The sequence below is a fragment of the Lichenostomus cassidix genome, chromosome 2 (genome assembly GCF_008360975.1).
Source record: "Lichenostomus cassidix isolate B80296 chromosome 2, HeHo_3.0, whole genome shotgun sequence".
NCBI classification, from domain to species: Eukaryota; Metazoa; Chordata; class Aves; order Passeriformes; family Meliphagidae; genus Lichenostomus; species Lichenostomus cassidix.
This window is the reverse complement of record NC_139482.1, coordinates 29703449-29729924: the sequence shown is the minus strand read 5'-3', so window position 1 is coordinate 29729924 and position 26476 is coordinate 29703449. Positions and strand designations below refer to the sequence as shown.

Below are 26476 nucleotides of genomic sequence, written 5' to 3'. Positions count from 1 at the left end.
ACAAAAAATATGGAATAAACTGCCACCTAGAGTTAAATCTTGATGTTAATATTGGTTGTATTTATATTCAAGATAGACAGCTTTACTATCACAATATTCAGAACCCAGGTACCAGAACTCAGCATAGTCTCTGAACACTGGCAAAGGAAATACACATTTGTTATAGTTTAAAAATGGAATCTGATGATGTGCCTAATTTCTTGACAGATATAAATCCGTTTAAAAATCAGTAAGGAGCTAGAGATCATTACTTGCACATGTTATTCTCACCCTGGTGAGAATAATGGTGATCAATAGTCTGAGCAAGTATTATTGAAACCAGGGCACCAATTTTTCATTTGGCAGTCACTTTCAGTCCATTGGGACTGAATATGTATTAGCAAGTCTCCACAAATTCATTAGTTTGACACATTTTAAAGCAAATAAGTATCTACTGCCCCCTATGCTTGCTGCAAGTATTCTGAATTTTATTTTGTTATTTCTCCTCAAACTAAAATATTATTAACTATATTGTGTGGTGACTTGACCTTGGCTGCCTGCCAAGTGGCAACCAAGTTGCTCTCTCAGCTCCCCTCCTCATCAAGATGGGGAGAAAAGAAGATTAAAAGCTCATGGGTCAAGATAAAAGCACTTTAATGAAAGAAGCAAAGGCTGTACACAGAAGTAAAACAAAAAACCCAAAAAAAGAGGAAGATTTATTCTCTACTTCTTATCAGCAGGCATTGTCCAGCCACTTTCTGGGAAGCAGAGCCTCAGTATGCATAGCAGTCACATCAAAAGACAAATACCTTTATAAAAAGTGGCCTATTTCCACCTTCCCCACACCCCCACCCCAGCTTTTACTGGGACATATCACATAGTACAGCATATCCCTGTGGTGAGTTTGGGACACCTCTTCTGCCTTCCAAACCCTTGCACCCCCAGCCTGCTGGCCTTTGGCAGGGTGGAGATGAAGAGACAGCCTTGATGCTGTGCAATAGCCAGAGCACTGCTGTGTTATCAACACTGCTTGGGCTACACAGACAAACCACAGCACTACAGTGGTTCTTTGAGGAAAGTTTGTACCATCTCAACAGGTGATTTGAAAGTGCTGATAAATTCTTTGTTGCTCAGTAGAAAAGCAATATGTATTAAGGCAGCTGTGACAGCTGAGGACAGCAGTTAATACTGCAGGTGGTCATTGACCAGTCCTTTGAATACTTCTTCAGACACTGATGGTTTCTGTAATCTGATTGCCCAGAGCAGTTTACACAGATTTTACATTTTAAAAAATAATTCCCTAACAGACATACAACAGGAAGTACATAAAAGATGCATATCAGGCAATCTATGTCAGAAAGGGAAATGGAAGTTAGGCACCTTCAATACCTTCCCTTACATTAACACCTCTCTGTCCTTTAACACAAGACAAGCTTATCACATACGCTTTTTTGCACTAGTTTTCTGATACAATGTGGTTGACCAAATCATGCCATATGTTCACAATTCTGGAAGCATGTTCCCAGTTAGATTTTAATGCATTGTTCCCTACAAATGAAACTGGAAATAAGATTTCAAATCCTACCAGCTGTGAAGAAATCTATGATTAAGTTGAGAGGATAAACCTAAATTAGTAGCCACCTATAAAGGAACAGCCAACAAGATTAAGCCATTTTATCTCTCCCTCCCCTCTCCTTTTGCAACCAACTGATCAGCTTGTGAGTGAGGAAGTGGTGAATCAGGTTTGGTAAGCAAAGATTGCTTGTAGAGAGGATTAGGGAGACCTCCAAAACAAGGCAGGAAGGGGAAAGAAGGAACTGACAAGAGAGCAAATATGACAGGGAATAATTTTATGCCTTTTCTTGTAAAACAGCAGAGCTGGGTGCCTCTTGAGTCCCTGAACTAACACCCATAGCACAGGGAATGGACAGGGGTAAGGAGAATGGTAGGATAGCTCACATGACTGGAGAGCTGTCATGGGTGGAAGTAGGCTTTGTAGGAAGGACAGACTCAGGATGGCAAGGTGAGGTAACAGCCCTTCATGTGTGAGAGCAGCAGGGATGCCCAGAGCTCTGCCCTGGGATGGGCAATTATGCAGTTTCTGAAAGCTTATGGACCAGAATGAGAGGAGAGATCAGGATGGCCAGTGATGTGGTGGATGTCTCCTACAGACTGATCAAGAATAGATGAGGCCTCACATTTGCAATTATTCATCAGGAATTACTTGAACCACCAGTTATCTGATAAACAGACCACAGAGCAGAGCACAAGCAATCCAGGAGGTTTCTGGAAGGCATTGGTAGCCACTTCCTAAGATGGGCAAGTAAAGAATGAACAGAGCGTTGTGGGTAACTTTGGCTGCAGTGACCATGACATTGTGGAGTTCAGGATCCTGAGAGAAGGAAACAAATCCAATAAGTAGAATCACAGCTCTGAACTTCAGGCCTCTGCAGGAAGTAATTTGAAAGAATCCCATAAGATAGTTCCAGAGGTCTTTCCCAGGAATCTAAAAGATCTAGTTGCTTTTTAAGGATCCTTCCAGCTGAGAGGTGAGAGGTCAAGTAAAGGCCTGCATGGATGAACAGGGAGATCCTGAAAAAATTCAGATGTAAAACAAGTAATAAAAACAAACAAACAAACAAATTCTAGGTGGTTTGTGCATATTCACTGTATTGTCACTATATACTGGAAGCATGATGCCTTCCTCCTCTGTTATAACTTACAGCAAGCCTCAAATCCACCAGTAAATTCTATCTCAGACAGTAGCTGACGTGATATAACCATGTAACTCCCTGTTACAGAGCTGTCCTGCAGCATTAAGTCTGTCACTAGCACTTTAGAAGCATTTGCAAAAGCCATGCTGTTACTGTTGCAATATCATCATTATGGCTTTTCAAGACTCGTCATATCACAGATACTGAAGTAGTGAAAAAGTTTGTACAAAGACATTAAATCTGAAAAAAGGCTGCATCTCTTCATGCAATTGAAGTACTTAATCCTCACAATACTGGTAAACTGCCGCTCAATCCATGTCAAGTAAATGTTTATCAAGCTGTAGTTATAAAGTAATAAATTACTGTTTCCCTACTTTGTAAATCTGCTCTGCTCTTAAGTTTTTCCTGCCTCCCTCATGCACAGCAATTCCTTTCCTTTTCATCCAACTAATTTTGTGTAAGTCCAGTGATCTTGAAACAAAGATTTTGACATGTAATAATGGCAGATAATCCATTTCACACATTTTGAAATGTTTGTTTAGTTTCATTGCTGTTAATACCCTTGAAGAATAGAATAAAAAGTGGAAATATTATATGGGTATATCTTGTTTGCAGCAATTAAAGGATCCTGTTCTTTATTTTGAGTGTACCTGAGATATTCAGAATCATAGCATCTTAGCATCATTTAGTATCACTTGAAAGGGACATTTCATGCAATATTTTCAAAAAATTAGAAAGATGTATGAAAAGTACATTTATCTTTGTAATCAGTCAGTCTTGAAGGCCTCAGATACCTAGGACAAGCAGTGTGAATACCTGGACTATCCATAAATGCATGACTATTTCCTAGAAGCAGGACAAATTTTGTTTGAATGTAGAACTGTTTTCATCTGCAATTTTTACAGACAGGTTTCTTCAAGGACTTGTGTATCTCTGTACATAAGCTCAATGATACACAACTATCAAAGCAATGGAAAGCATTTGAAAAAGCATATCTCTTTCTCATTCAGACAGCTTAACTCCTTCAAAAAATAGGTTTCTAGCTGATCACTTTTTCATTTTTTTTCTTTTTTATTAGATCTATGCAGAGGCTGGGTTCCAGCTCTATTAGTAGCCCAGGCAGCCTTTGTTCAATAAGTAGCCTGAGTTCAGGCAAGAGAAGAAAAAGGAGGTATAAAAATAAACTGCAGTGACCCAATTCTAATGTGAACAAACACAACCTATGACCTCCACAGTCTGGAATTTTGAATCTCGGTCCCATCTGGAAGACAAGAGAAGGGGTAAAATCCCAGTCTCTACCTGCCTAACACTTCTGCTTTGCTGCAGCTGAGTTCATTCACTGGTCACATGTTTTGACAGCTTCATCTAGGACCACTGAAATCATGTGAATGACACTGGAGGTAGTGCTGCACTGAAGTGACTTCCTGATACACTCTAAATATGCCTCTGGCTGCAGAACCCTCTGTTTTGCAATTTGGAAGTCAAATTGCAGAGGTTAGCTAAAAGCAGCAGTTAATAACCTGCTCTGACATCTGTTGTCACTGAACAGGCTAAGAGATAAAGTTCACAATGAAAAACACACAGAAACCAAACACATACCAAATTTTCCTTACAGACCTTCTTCAAAAATTCTAATACTAATAATGTATACACTGAGTACTGACAGAGAGGCTGGATTGGTTTGGAAAAAATCCTTGCTTGAGGAAAGAAGTTCTTCCATCTAAATTTCTCAAGCTAAGTCCTGTTTCTTCAAGCACCCATAAATGAAGTGGTACCAGTTAGTGGCTGGTGGGTTTATTCAGTAAAAATCATTATCTTCTGACAAAAAGAAACTAAAACTAATGAATAGTCTCAATAAAGGTGGCTGAACTGGGGTAGGAAGACTGGAAGGAGCAGGCTGTCACAGCTCATTTGCCACCCTGCAGCCACACTGGTGGCTAGCAGAGACCACAGCGCTGCCAGGAGCTGCAGGAGGGCACCTCTAATGTCCCTTCCAACCCAAACCATTCTATGATTCTCCAGCACTTCATGCATGGCAAACAGATCAGCATGAGAATTCACAGACCTAGTACAAAAGTCATAACCCCGCTACAAAACCAACATCACCTGGCAGATAAGAGGAAAAACCACACAAGAGCTTTTAAAACATAAGGAGGCATCCAGTGCCTTTGATACTACTAAGAAAGCATATTCTTGCTTATTTCACCCCTATTGCTTTCCTCACCACTCCCTCCTCTATTTTATCAGATGCTACTGTGGAAACTTAGATCAAGCAATAAATTAGTTGTGGGCTTTTAGACAGGGAACTTGTTTTATTAACTCTACTCTTAGATGTTGAGCAAGGCGGCTTGAGAAGGAATAGGTTTGTAGCACAAATGGAAAAATGATAGTTTTGGCATAGTTCTGCACCCATTTACAATCAATGGTAAGGGCCTTAAGTTTCAAGTAGAGGACAAGACAGAGCTTAAATGGAGGTCTTGGGCCAGAGGTGGCAGCTGTGTGGGTCCAGGTCCCAGGGGAGGATTTGCACAGCAATTGCAGCCTCTCTGTTCACTTGGGGGCCTGAGGTGAACCATATGTCTTCATTCACCATGAGAATTCCTCTGGTTGCAGAATTACAGTCATCCTGATGAAAAAAATTAACTCAAATATATTGCTTTGAGTGCCTCAACTGATATCAATTAACAACCAAATCACCTCTTGTGGCTAGCACAGGTCTTTCCCATGAGAAATCCTTTTGTGTTTTATAAATAAAGATAAGGTTTGGATGTTATTAAAAACAGTGTCCCAAGACTTGGACGGTGCAGACCTGGCCAATCAGGCCTAGGGGGAGGTTTCTGACTCACCAATCTGGGTGACCTTTGAAAACTCTATATATATGATGAAATCAAAACAATAAAGGCCTTTTCTTTCTTGCCACTGAGAACTGGATTCTCTCTCTGCTAGCGGCTCAACAGCGACATCCTCTGAAATCCTCTCAGAAATAGAATTATCCTAAAAAGGCTATTTAACATCGGGATACCTTTAGAAACATTAACAGAACCAGCTGGGATGAAGACTGAGGAAAATACTTATTTCCCATTAGTAATGATCTGTTTTGCATCAGAGAATGTGATTTTTAATCTCCAAGAGATTTTGCACCAAGCAATTGTTGTGATGAATAACATACAGTAATACTTGAAAACAGTTTCTCCTAAATTTTATAGGAAATGTGTTTTTTTACATGTCTGTCTGTCTGACAGATAGCAACTGCATTAGATATATTTTCTGACTTTTAAACGATTTTGTGAATTTATACTCCTATCAGTAGCTTTATCCTTTGTGGAGGTTTTTATTTTTAACTTTCAGTCAGTTCTCCAGCTAAGCATAAAGGTAGAGCCATCACTGTGGAAGATGTAATGCACTAAATTAGGTCTCCTGGGAGCTATATGGGAAAAAACAAAGAAGAAAATGTGATTAAAAGGAAATTCAGACAGATTGTTATGAAGCTGGCAAAATAAAGAATCTTACGGTATTCCTGAACTAATGTTAGAAGCTTGGGAGAACATCAGAAACTACTACAGATTTTCATGAATAAACATAATTATAATTGGATTGACAGAGACAACGTAGAACGAGCTTCAAAACTGAAATGCTCATCAGTGACACCCTGTACTCTTAACTCAGGGATGGCAAAACTCCTGAGGAAGTGGAAGGCCTAGCCTATTACATATTTGAGCCATAGAGTAAAGGGTCATCCCTGAATACATATCCAGAGAATATTACGTGACTTCACATGAGACATATAGGTTCAGAGGGTCATCCTTCTTCAGCTTTAGATTTTTTCTCACTTTCTAGCAGCTCAAAATCATATACTTAACTCATTATCACTTTAGGAGCCAATGCATTAGGCTGAAATGCAGGGGCTTCAAAATGATCATGCTCAGAATTGCTTCTATATAATTGTTCATGGGTTTTATGTTAAAGCCACTAAGAAAAAAAAAGCAAAAGAGAGTCAGAAGGTAATGTGACCTTTTAAAACTTGAATTTGGCTCTTTTTTTGTGCACTTCCCTCAGAAGTTATGAAATAGTTCTGCTTGTGCAAGTTCCCCTCCTGGTAACTTGGAACCTGCTAGCATCAGTGACCACAAAAAGCACTAAGGTTTCACGGTTGATATATGTCCTTATATTCAGTGGGGAAAAAAAAAAAAAAAAGACACCTGTAGAGGGAAAAGAGTTGCTACTAATTTTCATTAGAAGAAAGACATATAGAATGGAAACATCTTACATCCTGTTTAACAGAAGTGTTTGGCTGATCTACTTCCACTGGCCAGCCAGCCAGCCACGTAACTGAGCTAGTCATACCATAAAGACAGCAGGAGCATTAAGGTAGATTTAGGATATGCTGAGTGCTGAGGTATTTAGGTTATATTTGCAAATCATGGTGGAAGTTGGAGACACTGCTAGGGATGAGGCCAATGAAAATCTTAGAGAAGACCAGAGTTCAGCAGTGGGTGTGCTATATGGACCTGTGGCAACATGGGATAATTGCAAGAGCACATGACTACATCACAAATCCACAGAAAACCAAATTTTAATATTGATTTCCAATTTTTTAGATAGCTTATTCTGCTCCTTAACATTTATAACTAGTGTTTGAAACTAAATTTTTACTTAGAATTACCGTCAATGTTAAGTTTTGTAATTCTAGGTCTTGTAGGAAGCCATTACAGGACCCTCCACCATTTTATTTTGAAATGTCATACCTGAAATGAAATACTAAGAAACTGTATCTTTAATAAGATAACATTTCTCCATTGTGTATTTTGGTCTTAGTATTTAATTAAAGATATGTTTAGTTAGAAAAGAGTGACTATAAATACATTTTTGTGATTGAACTATGGAATGCATCCACAGATATTTTAAGTTTTTAATTAGACTCTGGTTTTTATATCAATGATCTTCCATGCTAGTTTCCATAGCAAAAATAAAAGATCACAAACTCCGTAAAACTTCCAAATTCTTACATTACATGTATAGGCATCATTACATCAAAAAGCTACTGATGTTTGCCTTTAAAGCAATAGTTTCATGCATGGATGATGATTACTTCCCCAAATGTCCTCTATAATTACTTTAAAAGAGGTAAATAGTTGTCCTTATATTTCTTAGAATTTTAGAACTTTAAAAATCTATTGCAAAATGGAATGCCCATCAATTCAAATAAGTAGAGCAATAAATCAATCTCTTCTCCTCCTAATTTCTATATTAAATGCAGTTGCACATAGAAGAAAGCTTTAGTACTTCATCAAGCATTTTGAATATATTTGCATACAGAATAACACGAAAAGACCAAATTACAGCTTAGAACACATTTTTATAGTAGAGTTATATCCTATGCCAAATGGAGAGTGCCTTTTTTATGCAAACAAAAAAAATTCCAAAAGTAGTACGTGACTGTAGTACTGCTGTTGCTATGGGTGTTCTGTATGTCCTCCTTAAGTCTTTGCTCTTGTTGAGACTCATTATTAATATACAAGGACAATATAAGCACATAATTCATTAATAAAAATCATAAAACTGATACACAACAAATCTGAAATAATTTTTATAAGTATGAAGTTCTGGGCTTTTTTCTTTTTTTGATTTGCTTTTATGTTACTTCACCATTTCTTAAAGTTTTCTCTTCAACCACAAAACTAAGAAACTGTGTATGGGGGGCAGGGTGTCTGTGTTAAGAAAATCAAGATAATATAAGCCCCAGAAGTCTGACAGAAGTACCATAGACACTTGTGAGACTAATGAGAAACTTTTATTCTGCCATATAGTATTACAGTTGGAAGTATCAGACAAATGGGAAAAAAATGGGAAAAACATCAGACACTTGTAAAGTATCAAATGAGGCACACCCTGCAGACTTTCTTGCACTTTCAACTCCTTTAAACTATGAGATTTAGTGCTCTGGAGACCTTTGAAGGTGGCTGGCAGCACCAAATCTCTGCTAGTCCATGGAGATTGGCCTATGACTTCACAGGTGAAAATTAGCTGAAAAGCTTCTGCATATCTATCTTTAGATGTTTCAGCTGGTTATCTGACTGCCATGCACCACAGAGTATCCCAGAAACACATTGGTGGAAGACAAGGCATAGCACAGTTGGATTTATGTTCCTGAAGGACACTCTGCCTATTTAGTACTGCTGCCTGCAGGCAACATACATCTACACAGGCTGGATGGAGGCAACAGGTACCCTTTAAGACCTTCAAGTAATTTCATGGGCTGGATATTCCAGGGAATTAACAGCTATGACATCAAAGGCTGCACATGAATGGAGGACTTGGAAACACTCCCAAGGCTGGTAAAGAAAGAAGAAGACAATAAAACCAGAGAGCTATGCATCTTGAATGTATCTTAACATGCATCATCCAGTTTAGGCATTAGCCAAGAAGTCCCTCTTTTCCACAGGATGTCCTCAAGGTACCTTCTCTAGTTTCTAATAATGTATGCACTTACATGACAACTTTTCCTTTAATCAGAACACTGATAAGATTTCTTTATTTTACTTGGCCATTTTCCAAGCCTTGTAGGAACATATTCATTTTTAGAACTAAGGTCCCAAGTTAATTTGGTTGGAATTAGCCAAAGGGCTCAAAGGCATTAATGGAAAACAAAGAGATAAACATGCATGTGTGCATGCGTGCAACACACACACATTTGAACCTGCACAGGCATTTTTATTATCTTATAAAAATGAGTTTTAAAATATAATTTAAAACATACCCTTCAGCAGTAATCTGCATGTTTTACAACAGCAAATACATAAAGAATGGCTGATGCTTTATTTGGTTTGGAAAATTGCCCTATTGCTCATAAAAACCAAAATTGAAGTATAGAATTAAGCTTATATAGGAAAAAAGATTATTTTTATAGTCCCAGCAAGATGCTGAAATTATATGTAATTCCCAGCATAATGAAAGATTCCCTATTTGTCAAGTAACAGCGTGGTGGTCCGTAATAAACACTAATATAGTATAGCATGTCAGAGATCAAAGCCTCAGTCCTAAAAGATACAGAATAACTCATGAAATCATAATTACTGTTTTGATTTAATCCAGGCAGTTTGCTCAAAGCATTTTTTAAAGACGTGCAAGCATTTCAAAGAAAACAATTTTCTAAAAGCAAAACAGGAAATAATCTGGTTCCCTGTCCTTCCTCTTTTTATTTTGTGGCACACCTATTTTTGATAAATTATAAAAAGCACATATCCAACCTACTAATTCCCTCATCACAGTTTCCTTCAGTATTCTGTCAGCTACATCCTATTGAAGTGGAAATAGATTTCTTTAGCATAGGTCCCCTGCCTTGTGCTTAGTATCATTTAAGCTGTAACATGATTAAAATGTGCAGTCATTTAAGATGCAAAACTCAAACTCACAGTTTTGCAGAATCAGGTCACGATTATATAGTCTGTTTAATGTGATTAAATCCTGCTGATTAAATGCAAAAATGGGTGCATGTGCTCTTTAACTTGCCTGACTGTGCCCGGTCAAAGCCTCCCTGCTTATACAGCACTAAAGAAGATGATGGGAGTGAGCAACTGGGCACGTGAGGAGACAGAGTCAGTTTGTGTCAGGTTAATGTGAGTGTGAGCCATCACGGCAGCCTCTTATTTGCAAGTTATCAGTATAGATGTAGTTTTACTTATTTCTATGAAGCATCTCATACAATTGGGATACTTTTAAAAAGTGAATTTTCCCTCTAAATGTTGCCACTTTTAGATAAGCAATTTAAAAATATTTATTGTGAAGGAAGTACATTTTATTGGTTCAGCCATAGGATTTTAATGTGAAAACTGTCAAATCAATGCTAATGCCTACACACTCCAAAACTGACCTTATGGTAATTTGTGGTCTGCATGACAAGCTGTGTTTGACCTTGTTCTTCTTGAAGAGCAAGGTCTACCACCAATACTGGTGAAATCAGTGAAGATCTAAAACCTACAGATTCTTTAATAATATATCAATATGCATAATACATAAAAACTGGAAACAAAAATAAATTTGGGGTTGTATCACCTACAACAGTAAGTATAGTCCTACATAGTAAAACTGAGACTATTGGAAGAATATATAAGGGACCATGTATCTGTGCCTGAAACCCTGAGAGTTACAATCAGTAATCACACTAGTAGGCATATGCACCTGAACCAACAAAATATTATCTTAAAAACAGCTCAACTCTTAAAATTAAATGTCATTCCTAATTGGAAACAAATCACAAAATGCCACTCAAACTGTTCATTCTGTATGTTTAAAAAGATTTTTTCTGCATCCCTTTTGCAATTTTTAATCAGCAGCTGTGTACTTTACATACATGATGAGTGTGTTAACTCCAAAGAAAAAAAAAGGAAATGTTCCATGGAAATAAATGCAATTTTTCCTTCTCTAGCTTGAATGCAGGACTCCAATTCATTTTAGATTCATTCCAATTCATTGTAATTAATTCCACAATTGACCTTTCTCTAGCTATAATATAAAAGCTTAAGAAAGAGTTTACAAAGGCTTTGCCAACTTTTGTCTAACTAGCCTAGTCCCAGCTATGTGTGCCCCAATGAATAAATGCAATTCTATTCACATCTCTCACCTAAGGTAAGGAAGGCATTTTTCCTTATGATCCCAGAAATAAATGTCCTTGTGGAACAAAGCTCTGTCTCTTTATAGTTATTTTTGGATAAAGACTGCTAAAGAGGTCATCTGAGTCCTGGAAATCTCCAGATTTTGGAGAAGAAGACTGATGACATCTTTTGAAATATTAATCTGCTTGTGGAGCACTGTTTGGAGTAGAGCTACCCAATCAGTAGACAAGTGGCAGAAAATATCTAAATGTGCTTTGGTCACAATCCTACAGACACTTTAGCATATTTGTGTTAATTCTGGGTATTGAGTGATAATAAAAGTTATTCCAGTAGTAAAGTTAACTGATACAATAGTTTTTGAGGGCTCAAAGCATTAGATGCAGGGGTTTAAATCAACGGGTGTCTTCATCACAAACCAGAAATGTATTTCCTCTACTTCCCTAGTTTTCTAAGACTTTAGGATTCACATAAGTAAGCATTTGTGTTCCAAGAGGAAGGACAAAAACTTGCTTGCCTACAGCAGAATCTTTCATGATCACATGGCTCAGGCACATGCCTTCACAGATGGCAGCTATAGGTCAAGCAACAAAACTAACCCTAGAACCTCCTATAGTGATGAACTCTATTTGATTTGTCCATTTATAGCTATTTCATGTTTACTGGAAAGCTATACAGTTTAAAGTTACAGAGCAAATATATCCTTTTCCCATAAGTAAGACTATTAGATCCAGAAATGCTTTTGGTAGCTACCTTCAGTCTGATCCCAGAGCGCATTTCTTCTCAGAGATAGAAGCTCTTTGGTTTGAGGGAGGGGCAGAAGATGGGCAAATCCTGGCAGCTTGCTCACTCCCCTGGGATGGTACTTTCCCCAGGTGCCAAGCAAAACACATATTCATGCTGAGCTGTGAGAAAGAGAGGTTATTTCTGAAAGGAATACAGAGGTGTTGCTACACCAGGGGTCTAGGAACTGAAATGAAGCATATTTTCCATATAAAAATGGAGGAATAGAAGTAAAAAAGTATTACATACAGATATTGCAGGGTGAAGAACAAAAGAAAAAATAAAAATGGCACTGAGCAGAGAAAGTATAGATGGATGAACACTAGCCTTTGCAAGGTAGATGTTTAGTTTCCACAGCTGGATATAGATGTGATTGTAATTCTACTTTTATTTTTTAAAAATCTTAAATTTGCTTAACAGGTATATTATTGTAACTTGGTTTTGTTTCTTTCCCCCATATATTTTCTAACTGTGTGTTCATTGGACTGTTCCAGAAAGAAGCAAGAAAAGATCTAGTGCAGTTGATTTATGTTTTATAACAGGAAAATATTTGTTCCAGCCTTGTTCTTTGTCACTTCTGTCAGATAATTTGCAACTTAAATTAGAGAACTAAGTTCTGTTTGGTTTTTAACTCTGGCAACACCTGAAGGTATTACATAAGTTTTTAATTGCATCATGTACTGAGGAAGCACTTGATGTACCTAATATTGTTTCTAACTGGCAAGTTTCTAATTTAATAGGTGGATAAAAATTCAAAATAACAACGTTAAAAGTTATTAGACTTGGAAAGAACACATATTTTCTCCTTCCTCTTTTCACCTCCAAAGCACTGGTGAGTTTGGAGTAAATCAGGCTTTTTCTGGCAGTTATCTGTGTAAATCCAAAATCTCTTATCACTATGATGACTAAGCAGATCTCAATTTCAACTCAAAGCTGCATTGCAGACTCCTTGTGCAGAGTTGTTAAAGAGATTTTAGCTTAGTTTATTACTTTGCAATCTCAACTTTGACTCCAGAGTAGTCTGGGTCAAGTGATGTTTATATTCAGTGTTTTCAAACAAAATCCATGTAATAGTACTTTTGGTTTGAGACTGTATTTTGACTGCAGCATCTGTACTGCTTGTAATATGGGACATAAATAAGCCTGAAGTACTGTATACAAAGCCTGAAGAAAAAGTGATATCCTTTGTTAAACTCACTGACATCAAGGAGGAAAGGAAAGATTAAACATGCATTTTAAGCTTACAAATTCTTTTCAAGTTGCCATTTCTAGAGGAACTATTTTAAGAAAGAACAGGAATTATCAGGAAATTATGGGATTTATTATGAAAAATTTCACCATCCTACTCTAGGATATGCCTTTGCTGCAAGGATTAATACTCAGGCGTGTGAGTCACTCTGCAAAATCCTGATTGTGCCTTTGCTGATCCTTCGTGACCTTAGATGTAGTGCTGATGTCCTTATGTCAGCATACATGGTAGCAGTTCTTTCACAATAAACCGTGGAGAAATGTGTCTGTCTTTCTGGCAGCTGGAAGTAAATTAGGAGAAAGGACAAGTGGCATTTAGTGCTCGTGGTAAAGTGAAGGGAGAACACACACAAACAGAGATTTTTTTTTTTTTTTCCAAACTGTAACATTAGGAGAAAAACCACCCAAAACCACAAAACCAAACTTGTGAAAAACTTAGGGAGAAAAACAGAATGTCAAAAATAAAGCTAACAAACCATGGAAACAGTTAGAGGTATCAAATCTTTAGCCAGGGACACATTTTGCATATAAAATCCACCCAACTGAAATTCTTCATAATGGCCTCTCTGACTATGTGTCCAACTATGAGGAAGAGGAGTGCCAGAGGAACAGGTTTTTCAGGTGGAGGGACTTGGTAGGCCTTATAATACATGAAAAACAATTTGGCATTGACATAGGACCAGTTTTTAATGCTCCTTCAGGGGAGCAGACACTGACTTGTGTTGTAAAGTACACAGGGGAGCGTACTGTGAGACTGTTTTTAACAAAACCAGAGGAAATGTTGTCATTCAAATAAGCAAAGATTGTTGTACTCCTCTATGTTGCCACTTTCTAATGCATTGCAAGCAGCATTTTGTTTCAGGTGTTTGAACTTACTGTGGCTCTTTCAAGTGATTAAATTAAATCTCTACATTTTGTAGTTTCATAACAAACACATGAGTGTTTGTTATGAAAAAACTGCTGCAAGTAGGCAGCAAAACAAACAAGCAGAAGAATGCAGCCAATTTCCAAGGTGGCCTCAAAGGTCTCAAGCTTCAGCTCTGAGAGCATATATAGTACTAATAAAGTCCTCCACACATAGAGAAGATGCAAACATCAGTGATGCACAATGGAAAAAAAGTATAATAAGCTCTCCAGTATTCTCACAGTTTATGCCAAGTCCTAAAAGTTTAGCTTCTTTCTTATAGTTTTTGGAGCCAAGTCATTTATTGCCAGAAAAAATAAGCTTTTAAAAGATTTTATAGTGTTTATGATTGCAAAGCAAAGCCTGAAAATATGACTTGACAATTTCTTACAGGTCCAGGAGACACAGAAAATGTAAACAACTTGCAGTTCAAATGTCATGATTCTTAGAGCCTGGCTAATGGCTCTGAACACCTGAGGTTGCTGATACTGCAGACTGAATATTTATTTTATTCATAGCTACTCAATTCTTCTCATTTTTTCCCCTGAATCCATCCCTATAAGCAGATTAACTGTCCTAAAAATTTTGTTGATTATGGATTAGGCATTTAGCACTGAGTGGAAAACATTGCTTAGAGAAAAAAGAAAGTTTTAGAATCACTTCTAATACCCCTCTGCTCAGATTTTGTTTTTAAAATACATTTCCTAACCAAGAATCTCTTGTACCATATGCTAACTGCAGTACAGTTAGTCAGACTTCTCAGGATGATATCTTCATCTGGATATATGTAAAGAGGACACAATAGACACCAATTTTGCAGCATACAAACATGGTAAATGATGCTAAATTCTTTAAGGCATAATGAGTAAATCTTCTTCCTATTTGTCTTTCATTTACTAGCTGTTAGTCTTATTAAGTGGGTATTTCCTACCAAAATGTTTTAGATATAATTTATTGTGTGTTCTCTGTGCCATTGAATATCTCAATTTTGTTCTTAAGTCACTGGCAGAATTCTGTATTGTTGTAACAATCACAGTGTCAGTGTCACTGTAATCACTACTGTAGCAGTTTCTAACCTGAAAATTAAGGCCCAAGCACTTGCTTGGGCAAACAATGTACACAAATTTTTTGCAGTACGTTCTAAAATTGCCCACAGGTATAGTTGAGAGGATACTAAAAGTATCCTTTTGATACTGTTTAGACCTATGGGCCTGTCACACAGGCTGACTTACCTGCCAGATACGCTCAAGGGTTCGGATCTCAGCAGAGAAACCATTCAAACCCTTTTGCAATGGTTAGTTGCTGATACCAGGTCAAGTATGGGTAACAGCAAACAGTCTGAAGAGCAATGGAAATATCTTTAAATCACAGATATGCTTTCATGACTCTTGACCCACTTGAAAGGAGGGGGATCATTTACCATAATATAGAATAAAATTTCCATTTAACAGTTTTATCTACAAATTACTGTATCATTGAGATAAAGAATTGCACTGGTTGCTTCCAAAGGAATTTTAAGAATTAAGTGACTTTTCTAAACAGTTTATTGCATTCTACCTTGCTTGCCTTTGTATCAGCAGTGTATAAATAGCATAGGAAGCTTGCTGTTTCTGTGCAGTATTTTCACAGAAAATCCTCAGCCAGAAGCTAAGCAGCTAATGACTAAAATCTATGTTACAATTCTGATATGACTAGCTGTGTCATGATAGACTTCTGAAAGAGATACCATAATTTTGAAAGTTCTCTTTGTATTAAAAATACAGCTTATCTTTATTCTAACACTTACTTAGACAACTAAGAATAAGCTGCTAAGGCAAACAGTGCCTGTCTAGTTGCAGACAGCTGTTTGAATAGCAAAAAGTTTACTGCAGCAAAGACATGTAAACTGGAGAAAGTTTTAAAAGAAATTTCAGCCTCCAGTAAACAATTCTGAGAACATGAACACTGGGGAGATACTGCATCTTTATTGCAAAGGATGAAGCAGGAATTGAAAAGCTGATGCTTCTTCAGTAATTATTTATTTAATGCTCAATATTCACATCATATTGCCTTGAGTGGCCCTTTCACCCTTGCATCTTGTGTCTGTGCTGCATGTCAGGTGAATGATAAAAAAACATAAAGTAATGAGATCTCTAATTGGAAATTATACAGTTTTGATTCTGACCAGAAACAAAACTTCTGATCAGGCCGCTCAGACCAAAGAGCTTAGAATTTGCAACATCCTGAAAAAACGGAATATTCAAATTTCACATGTAAAAGATGCTCTGAGTTCCTCTTTCAGTCATGTTGCTATGTAGACTTTTGGGGTCATGTGACATTATTTGAACTGGAATGGAATGCAATCACAGAGAATTGCTTTTAAACAGTTAAGACTTAACACTTGAAATATGTACTGGCTACAAATTCTTCAGATCTCCTCCACCTCACCTTCTCCCCCCACAAAAAGAATGAATCCCAAACTAAACAACCTATGCAAACTCTAACCATACTGCCAGCCTGAGCTGCAAGCAACTTAGACAAGAGAAGAGAAGCCAAACCTTGGTTTAGATCAGTTGTTATGGACAATCAGAACTAATTTATAGTATTCAGAAATAATTCAGTACAAGACCTTTCTAGATTCTAGAGAAACATACAGAAGTTCAGGCTTGCTGATGATGTTAGAAACAGTTTTGTAGCCACTTGAAACTGCTTTGTAAAGCAAAATCCGTCTGCTGCTCATTCAGTCTGTCCCTCCCCCAGCCCTGTCTGTAGTTTCCCCCTTCCTCAGTCCTGTTTTCTTGTACAGGCCACGAGAACATATCCTTTTGCTCTCAAATGCAGGTCCCTGCTCTTTCAGGGGTTATCATGGTGGCAATTAGGTCACCAATTTAATTTTTTGTAAGCTGGTGAGCTAACAGTTATTTAGGTTGTGGAACTGCCCTCCTTTCAGGGCTGGGAAATAATTTGTACTCCTTTGTGCTTTGCTGCAAGTTGACACAGTTGCTCTTTTATTGCTAAATCTTGCTTATGCCCCCACTTCTGTGTGTGTTGTGTCCTTCCCCTCATGACTATATTTTTGTCTCCTAACTTAGTGCACTTGCACTAAGCTAAGCACTAAGTTTATAAACCTTTATAAACTTCTGGATGTAGAGCCTCATGGTGCTATCCCTATTTCCTCCTGCTGCATTTCAATTTTTAATGATTCATTCATCCATTGTTTCAGTAGACTAGTATGCCCGTGGCTTCCAGTGTCCCCAGTGGGATTTCAAAATGTGGATCTAGACAATCAGACAACTCCTTTATAGTGAAAACTCTAATGAGTGCAAAGAACACTAAGATGTCTGGCAACAGGTAGGAGTTGTTTTATAACTATGAAGGTATTTGCAGCCATCAGCATTCAGGTACTCCTTCTAGATGAACTGAGCATTTGTCTGGGGCTAAGCAGAAAAATTCTGTGAGTATTTTAAGGACTGGGTGCAAAAACTTTCTGACAGGTTTGCATTTGACTAGAGATATAAATACTTGCCCTAACACAGTACTTCACACCATGCTTGTGGGCTTGTGCAAGTGACATGAAAAATAAGGTGTGTGCCATTCTGCCTGGATAAGTGTAGTGCTAATGTGGCTGCCCTGCTGCTGTTAATATATTGGCTTGATGCAGTGCCTGTCCTGAGCTGTATGTGATGAATGCAAAAGGATGAAATGGAAAAGACTCTCTTACGGATGACTCATCAAGTCTAATAGAATTATTGTCACTTGAAGATGGGCTCCGGGAAACAAGCGTTCTAATGCTTCTGGCCTACCATTGATAATTCTTTCAGTCTCTGTTGAAGCCTCATTTCCAGACCTGCTCATACTAATTTAGAAACACCCTTTTTCCTAGGGGGAAAAAAAGAAAAAGAATTTGTACATTTTTTCAGTTTGTTCTGAGAATGCAAACTGGCAACATAACTGCAGATTTCTTTTCTCTTCCTCCTTTGTGCTACTCCTGGCAGTCTTTTCAAGAATTCCCTGATATCGTCCTCTTCCCAAGCTGCTGTCCCTTCTCACCTCTCCTTTATAATGCTGCCTCTTCTTCTGCCTTGAGTCTATACAGTTCAGTCCTTCCTCATAGCCTCCCTCCTTGCTATTGCAATTACACTGCCTTTTCCTTTTGAAGTTGAGATTATATTGACCAAAAATTAGAACAACGGTTTCTAGTAAGGATTAGTAAGGATTTCGAGCACTATTAAGGCTATGCTGACTGTTGTAAAATCAGTTTTCAGTAGAAGTACTGGCAGGTTTATTCCAGCAGTACAAGAACTGAAGGTGCTTCCCAGAGTATTATGCTGTTGGGCTGCCAAATGCCAAGCAGAAGTAGGGGCAAATTCAAGTACAAAGTATTAATTGTGACTTCATCTTCCTGAGAGATTTGTGTAAGATTTGCTCTTCTTGTATATCTAGCACACTTAGGATATGTACAGCTTTGTAGGAAGTTTTCAAAGCGGATTATTTATTTTGAAAACTTTAACTGCTATGTCTAAACATACAAGGTAAAGAGATGCAGTGCCTAGAGAGTTTTTTCTAGACTATTACCTTGGGTCAACTACTATTATTTATATAAATTCATAAATATAATGAGATTTTTACCTTCTGCTTGCCCCTTACATTTATGAACTAGGTAATTTATTTTATCAGTTCACGATACTGTACCTTGCCCAGAGGATGTATTTCTTGACTCTATGACATGTCAAGCAGTAGGTGCTTTAAGTATTTTGATTCTATTTCCTATCTGCCTTAGTATGTGCAGAAGTTTATTTCACAATTACACACTACTGATCATTTACTGATCATTCTGCTATTTTATGGACACCTTGAGGATTTCTTGTACCACAGATCTGAGCAAAGGGCATTATTTGCTTGAATTGAAGCATGATGAAAGCCATGAACATGGAAACCCAGCTGTGTATGTATGCATCTGCCAAATAAGCACCTACAAAATTTTAGGGGACCAAATCAGTACAATGGAATTGGTATTTCACAACTCCTATTGCTCAATGGTTTTGAACAATTTTTAATTTATCAAGGTGGTGAAATACCAAGTGCAGGACCACTGCATGGCTCTGCTATTGCCAAGCCTATTGTTTAAAGTAAAGCTGTGTGTGCTGTGAGATTTGGATTTTCTCTGAGGGATCAGCTTGGGGGAAAGAGTACTGCAGACATGAAACATTCAAAATTATAGACTCAGAAGTAAAAAGTGTACTAGACACTTAGAAAAATTAATATTTTTATTAATTAGAAAAGGGAAATGATTATGAGTATCAAGGGTCTGCTCTTTTTGCTTCACATGACTAACAGCTGGGTCTCTGACAAGGGAAAAACAGTTGTATGAGTAAAACTGAAACTCAGTTATACTCACAAATAAAACTAAGAAGCGGTCAACCTTGAAATAATAAGTATTTAACAATGTCTGGAAAAATTACAGAAGTTCTACAAAACCCATGAGCCTTAAGAACTGCTTAATGCCCTTCACATTCTGCAAGAAAACGGATTTTGCTTTTACTCAGGGAGAAAAACCACTGTAATTGAAGAAGGTTGGTTTTCTTCACATTAAAATAGTAGTGTTGCTTTTCCTCCATCTTTCCTGCAAACCATTACTATTTCTTTGGTGTGCATGTCGTGTTACTGGCAATGCAGAAAAAAATCACATCTTGTTTCTACTCTCCTAAGGGACCTAAAGTTAACTTTGTCACTTCAGTGAGAAAGCAAGCACATAAACAAAAGCCCACAGAACAGTGTTTGAAGGAAGAGCAAGTTTCAGACAGGAATCTTTCCGAGTTTTCAAATACTGAGCTGTGGGGGCACATCACCCCAGGGCTCTCTGAGCTAGGGCAGACACAACTCCATTTCGGAGGGGACGTGTTTCTATTCGTACTTTATGCCATTACTTACCAATACTGTAGGGAACAGGCTTATAGAAGTTTCTCTCACAGAATCAATGAGTTTGGAAAAAAACCACTGAGATCCTCGAGTCCAACCAATGACCGATCACCACCATGTCCACTAAACCATGGCACTGAGCGCCACATCCAGTCTTTCCTTAAACACCTCCAGGGACAGTGACTCCACCACCTCCCTGGGCAGCGCATTCCAATGTCTAAACACACTTTCAGTGAAGAAATTCTTCCTGATGTCCAACCTAAACCTCCCCTGGTGCAGCTTAAGACTGTGTATTCCTGTCCTGTCGCTGGTTGCCTGGGAGAGGAGACTGACCCCCACCTGGCTACAGCTCCTTTCAGGGACTTGTCGAGAGTGGTAAGGTCACCCCTGAGCCTCCTTTTCTCCAGGCTGAACACCCCCAGCTCCCTCAGCCGCTCCTCACAGCACTTGTGCTCCAGACAGGACATGCGCTCTTCCTGAGCATCTAGAACAGGGAAAGACGCGCAGCGCTGCGTACGTCACTGGTGATGATAGACATGCTGCTTGGTCAGAAATTTAACAAAATATATCGATTAGCGTCCGCAGCATAGCTGCCTGACACTGAAGCGCTCTCAGACAGGTCCCATCGAGGCAGACAGGGCAGAACACCCAACCCTCAGTTTCCAACTCAGCACCCCGCGGCCGAACCCGGCAAGGGCTGGCGGTGTCGGTGCGGCCGGGCAGGCGCAGCGGGGCCGGGGCTGGGCGGGGAGCGGCGGGGAGCGGAGCGGAGCGCCGGCCCCGGCAGGGGCGGCCCTGTGATCCCGCTGGGCGGGCGGGGCGCGGCGGCGCACGTAGCCGTCCCAAGATGGCGGCCGCTCCGGACCGGGCTGCGAGGGCGGCGGCGGGGCCGGGGCCGGCGGGCGGGCGCTGAGCGGGGCGGCGGCGGGGGCTGGCGGCTCTCGCCTCGCCTCCCCGCGGGGTGCGGGGCAGCTTTCCGCGCGGCCGCCGGGCTTCACCATGCTGCGGGGCTAGAGCCGCCGAGGCGCCGCCGCAGCGCAGCGGGGTAATAATGTTAACAGAGGTAAGAGCGCTGCCGGCGGGGTGCGGGAGCGCGGGGAGCGGCTCGCTGTCCGCCCGAGCGGGCAGCGCTCAGTGCCGCGGCTCAGCCCTCCGCCGGGGCCTCCGGATTGTCTCCGCGGCTGGCAGTGTCCCCGCTGGCCGCGGAGGGCAGAGGCGCTGGCCAGCTCGCCCAGGGCAGCGCCGGGCCCCTCTTATCAGCCTCTCTCCTCTCCCAGCAGGGCAGGGCGGGACGGGAGCGGAGCGCTCCGGCGGGGCTCGGTCCGCCGTGCCCGCTCCGTGCGGCAGCTGGGCCCGGCCCCTGTTCCGCCGCGATCCGCCGGCGGCCGGGCTTTGCTGCCTGGGGCCAAGGGCCCGTGTCTGGAGGAGCGGAGCGCACCTGGTGAGAGGCAGCCCGCCTGGGCCCTGGGCCGTGCCGGGCAGATGTCCCCGCCTGGGCCCCGCACGGCCGCTCTGCTTCGGCCCCTCTGGCCTCCTCCTCCGCGGCGGCTTCCTAAAGGCTCCGTGTTTGCTTTCTTCATGGAGGGCTTAAGCCGAGCAACCGGTTCGGCTGTGCTTGCAGGAGTTAGTGTCAGTAGGTAATCCTTGGAAGTTGGCGGTCCCGGTTCACCTCTGCCTGGTGGAGGGGTTCTGTCCCGAAGCAGCTGGGCTGTGAGGCAGGCAGGTATTTGAGGATCAGCGTGGGCTATAAATGCCTGCTGTCCAAAGACATTCTAGAAGGGGGAATCTGGCAGTACTATCTGGCAGTGCTTTCCAGTTGCTGGAAATTGGACTTTACCCTGTATTCTGTTTTGTCTACGAAGAGCAATTGATTTTCTATTTTTAATATGTCAACAAGGTGCCCTGGGTGAAGAGACTTCTCCAACACAATGATTGTGTTACCCATGTTTTATAATTGGTCATTTTATTCTACAGTGGAGGTTATTAATCCAAAAGTGAATTGTCTTAAATCTCACAGGGTAAAGACTTGCTGTTTGACATCTGAACATTTCAGTTTTACTTTCCTGGATGATATTAAACAGTATCCTCCACATTTCAATTTGTATCAGTTCAAAGTTTTAGGGCATTAAGAAAGCAGTTCTGTAGAGCCACAAGCTCTCAGATTTCCCCGAGAGGGTAAAATTTGCAGAATGAGTTAGACTTATAAAAATACATGACCTATTTTTGCTTTGAGGGTATTTGGTGGGTGGTCAGGATTAATAACCTGCATTGAAAAGAGTTGGTGAATGTGATGCATAAGCATTACCCGTAGTAATTTAGATTATTTCAAGGGTAGCATAGAACGTTCTGGGTCGGTGCCTCCTACTGGACTGTTTGTTCTTTTTGATGGTGGCTTTGTGTGCCCATCCAAGACACTTGGAACTGATTTTTTTTTTTCCTTAACAGTGCTGAAATTGTGTGAGTAGCAGTGTGGATAACATTGAATCCATTGGCTTTTTGAGGTAAAGCTTAGTGATTTCATGTGTGAGGACCAGTTATGCTGCTTATCTTTGGTGTCAGGAGAAGAGAATTCTGATGTCCCTTACTTCTAGTTTCTGTACATGAGGTATTTGTAGACAGATGCTTCAAGGTAAAGTATTCCAACCTTGGTCTCTGCCAAGGAGATGAATTTAAATATTAAGGGAGTCTAGCAAAATTGTAGGCTTTGCCTGCCTGGAAAGGAGTTGTGGGGAGTTCTTCAGGCAGTCAGGTAGCTCTTGGCTGTCAGGAGTACCCACCTAAGGTGAACTGGAGGGGTCCTTTCCCAGTACGCTTTTCTGGGTGTTCCAGTGGTGCCTTGGTAACTACAACATCCTGGGAAAACTGCACACCATCACAGCCATGAACCTATACCACACTTTGGAGGAATATGCAGATTGTTTCAAGCCTACTGATACAAGATTTCTTTATATATGAAATATGAGACTGACTGGTGAACTGGCATTAAAAGCAAAACCACTAGTTTTAGGTGCTGGATATTTGTGGACTTGTCAAGTTTGCTACTGTCTAGAATGGCCAAGATCACTGTAATTTTTTCTTTAGCCATTAAAAATTTAGATCAGTTTCTCCCACTACAACTGCTAGTTTTATAACTTAAGAATGAAGAAAATATTTTTTCTTAAATATATTTAAACACGAAGGAAAGGCAGATCAGGTTTTACATGTGCTGTTATCCTGCAGTTAAAACATTAGTTAGAGCTTCTCAAGGTCAGTTTCTTACATCTTTGGCCATACCCATATATGCAGACCCTAGCATATTCGTTTCAGTTTTGTGTGGATGCAGTTAGGATAAGAACTTTGCAATCAGTAATTTCAGGGGAAGATCACACTTCCTGTCAGGAAAAAACACTCTGTGTGTTTTTTATTTGGCTCTTTCTGCCCATCTTATTTTAGATGCATTCAGAAATGATGTCGTTGGATGCCAAGCACGTACATTTATTTACCTAGCTGGCAAAATCCATTTCCAAATTTTTCACCACAAAACTTATTTCTGCAGTACTGTTGAATACATTCTGTCTGCATGTGTTCAGAGTCCTGCTGTGATGATCATTTCTCTAGTCTGTTGTGTTGGCCACTCTGTGCCTTTTCACTTGTTCCCCTTTTCTTGTTCATCAGCTGTCTCCTCTGCTTTTCAGGCCAATGTGGCCTCTTTCCATGTGACTTACTGTCTCAGCACTTTCTTATCTGGTGAGACCATGATGGACACAAGTTGTAATGGTCTTTCTCTTGTCTTTTTGGACAACTGGCTTCGTCATGCTTGCCTTTTGTGCAGTGGCAGCTGCACTGCCCCTGACCACAGGAAGCAGCTGGTGTTATGTACCTCTGGCTCTTGGTGGTCAGTAGTGTCTTAAATTTAGGTGGAACAAACATTCAGGAGGATTTTGACTTAATTTACAAGAAGTTTTAGATGTCTTTCAAATTGATGGCCTGTGCTGTCTGCATTTGCAGCCTGTGCTACCTCTGAAGAAGGCACTTTATTTCAACTGAGAAGCAGGTTCCTTTTTTTATTTCCCCAGTTACTCATTAAAATGCTTTGAGATGCTTGAGGGAGGACTTCCTTCAGAATTTATCAGCAGCTAGATTTTTGACAACTTAATTCTCAGCTTAGCAAGAGTAACTTGTTGCAGTACTTGTGTCAGTTGAGAAGATTTTTGAAATTTGACAAGTTAGGAAAACTTTTTTTCTTATCCACAACTAAAAATTAGCCATCCTAAATGAGCACTGAAGTGTTGGTATTTCTTGTTATTGCAACGGTCAAGAGAATTCACTAACTACATGCAGTATTTCCTTTCTATTCAACAATCTACATTTTGTTTATAAGAGAGGTTTAAGAACCATTTTTTTTGTTAAATTTTCTTAACTACCAGCCATTGAGAACTATTTTTGAACAGAACCAAGCAAATTAGCCAGATTTTTAAGAATAAAGGTTGACTCAGCAGCTTCTTTAAACTTGCTCTAGAATAGTAGTGAATTAGCCTTCCTGCAACAGTAGCACATTGTCAAGTGTATTAATACAGCTCTGAAGGATACAGAACACAGTTAACTGCTTCACGTACTGTAGCATTAACTTTTTCTCTTCCTTGATACATGGCAGTGGCAGGTTGCTCTGGTACTTTATGTGTCTGAACTATGTTCTGCTGGTTGAGCCATTTCCAAATTGGTAGACATTTACCAGGGTGCTGAAATAAATTCGTTTCCTGTCCTTCTGTGGAGCTTGTATGCTGGGACTTTCTTTAGTGCCAGTGTTTTGCTAAAGAAAGTCCCAGATCTAGCTGGAGCATTAGTTGGAAGCCCTTGGGAGGGAAAAAGCCTCTTTCTCCTTCAGTATATTCTGTCAATGATGTTTCCCCTGCTGCTGGTCTGTGTTGTGTCCCTAATTGTTCCTTTTATAGCTCTTTTAATAACTCCGTATGTTATGAAGTGTTAGTTAAAAGTATGTGAGGAATGCTAAAATTAAGAAAATTAGCCTTTTACAAAGAACAGTTATCATATATTCCTAAGTATTTGTTCTTAAATATTTTGCTGGCTACTAGTAAAAGACAGTGTCTATAAACACTCAGGACTATTCTTAGAGTGTACAGTTGGGCCTAAACTGCTGAGACTGAATGTAGAGTTCTGCAGCAACTCTAAAATGTCAGTCTGGACCATTCCCTGAAACAGGGTGGAAAAAGAAAAGCATGAAGTTCCTTACTTCAACAAAAATAGCAATAGCTTGTCTGGTTAGATAGCTGAAGGACTTCCAAACGATGATTTCCTCAGTTTGGTTGCACTCTAGGGAATTATCTCTCTTTTAAAGATGCTTGTTGTCTTCTCCCCACCCTTACAAAGATGACAAAGCATGTTTCCCTTTGAGCTAGCGTTGGGAGAATTTCTATTATTAGACAGGAGAAGCCATTGGTATTGTATCTAAGTTATTTGCAACACTGAAAGAATTAATATCTAGAAGTCCCACTTGCAATTTTCCGCATTGCTTGGTTGAGAATACCAAGGCTGGAATGACAGCAAAATCAATTGCAGTTGGCACTTGCAGTTATGTGAGTGAGAAGTTTCAAGAAGTACAAGGCATTGTAACCTTGGGTCTGATGCTTGTTCTTATGCCACCACCATGTAATGTCTGATTGCTGAACTAATAAAACTAGGCATTATTTCATGATGTAAACATATTGACAGGTTTTAACAAGAACACTCTAATTTTGTTTACATAATTTCTGTGGAATCACACCTTAAAATGATGACTGCATAATGGTGATTTACAGGTATGAGGTGAAATGGATGTTTATTTTTATTGTGAGTAAGCGTAGATAATAGGTATGTTCAGCTAGGGGAACTCCTTTTGTATCTTCCATTTGTTTTGGTCAAGAGATCAATTCCTACACTCTCAGAGTTTGGGAGTCCCTGTTAAAGATTATTATTGCTCTGAAACGAGTAGCTGTAAAATCCTCGGAGAGTGGAGATGGATTTCTGAAGAAGTTGCGATGTTGATTGACTTTGTGTTCTGTGTGAAATGGGATGTGAACATTGTGTTGCAGTTAAAATAGTGTGAGCCAAATTTATTGCTATATTCTAACCTTGACATTTTATGAACAATTAAAAAGCCTCACAAATTTTTAACTATTTTTTTTTCAAGTGGGATGCTATGAAAGATCAGGGATTTCCGAGAGTTTGACCGTAGTGGTTAGTTGAGTAGTTTATTTTGAAGCTGTTTTATCAGTGACACAGAAAGCCTTTCAGTTGTGCTGTTTTGCCTATTTTCTTGGACAGTGAGCACAAGACTAATTTGATTTGAACCTCACCAGTTTGTC

The 26476-nt window shown here is 39.7% G+C and overlaps 1 protein-coding gene across 4 annotated transcripts in view; it reads left to right on the top strand.

Moving 5' to 3' along the window:
* The window catches only part of SNX13 (sorting nexin 13), a 112283-nt gene that overhangs the window by 25350 nt on the left and 60457 nt on the right, over positions 1-26476 (top strand). The window contains exon 1 of one of the 4 annotated variants that reach the window (XM_085050860.1): positions 20970-21198. The exons of the other annotated variants lie outside the window; for them this stretch is intronic. Within the exon in view, the coding sequence (XP_084906986.1) occupies positions 21187-21198 (12 nt within the window). The 5' untranslated portion in view covers positions 20970-21186. Of the gene's footprint in view, positions 1-20969; positions 21199-26476 lie in introns of those variants that run through there. 4 annotated transcript variants of the gene reach the window in all.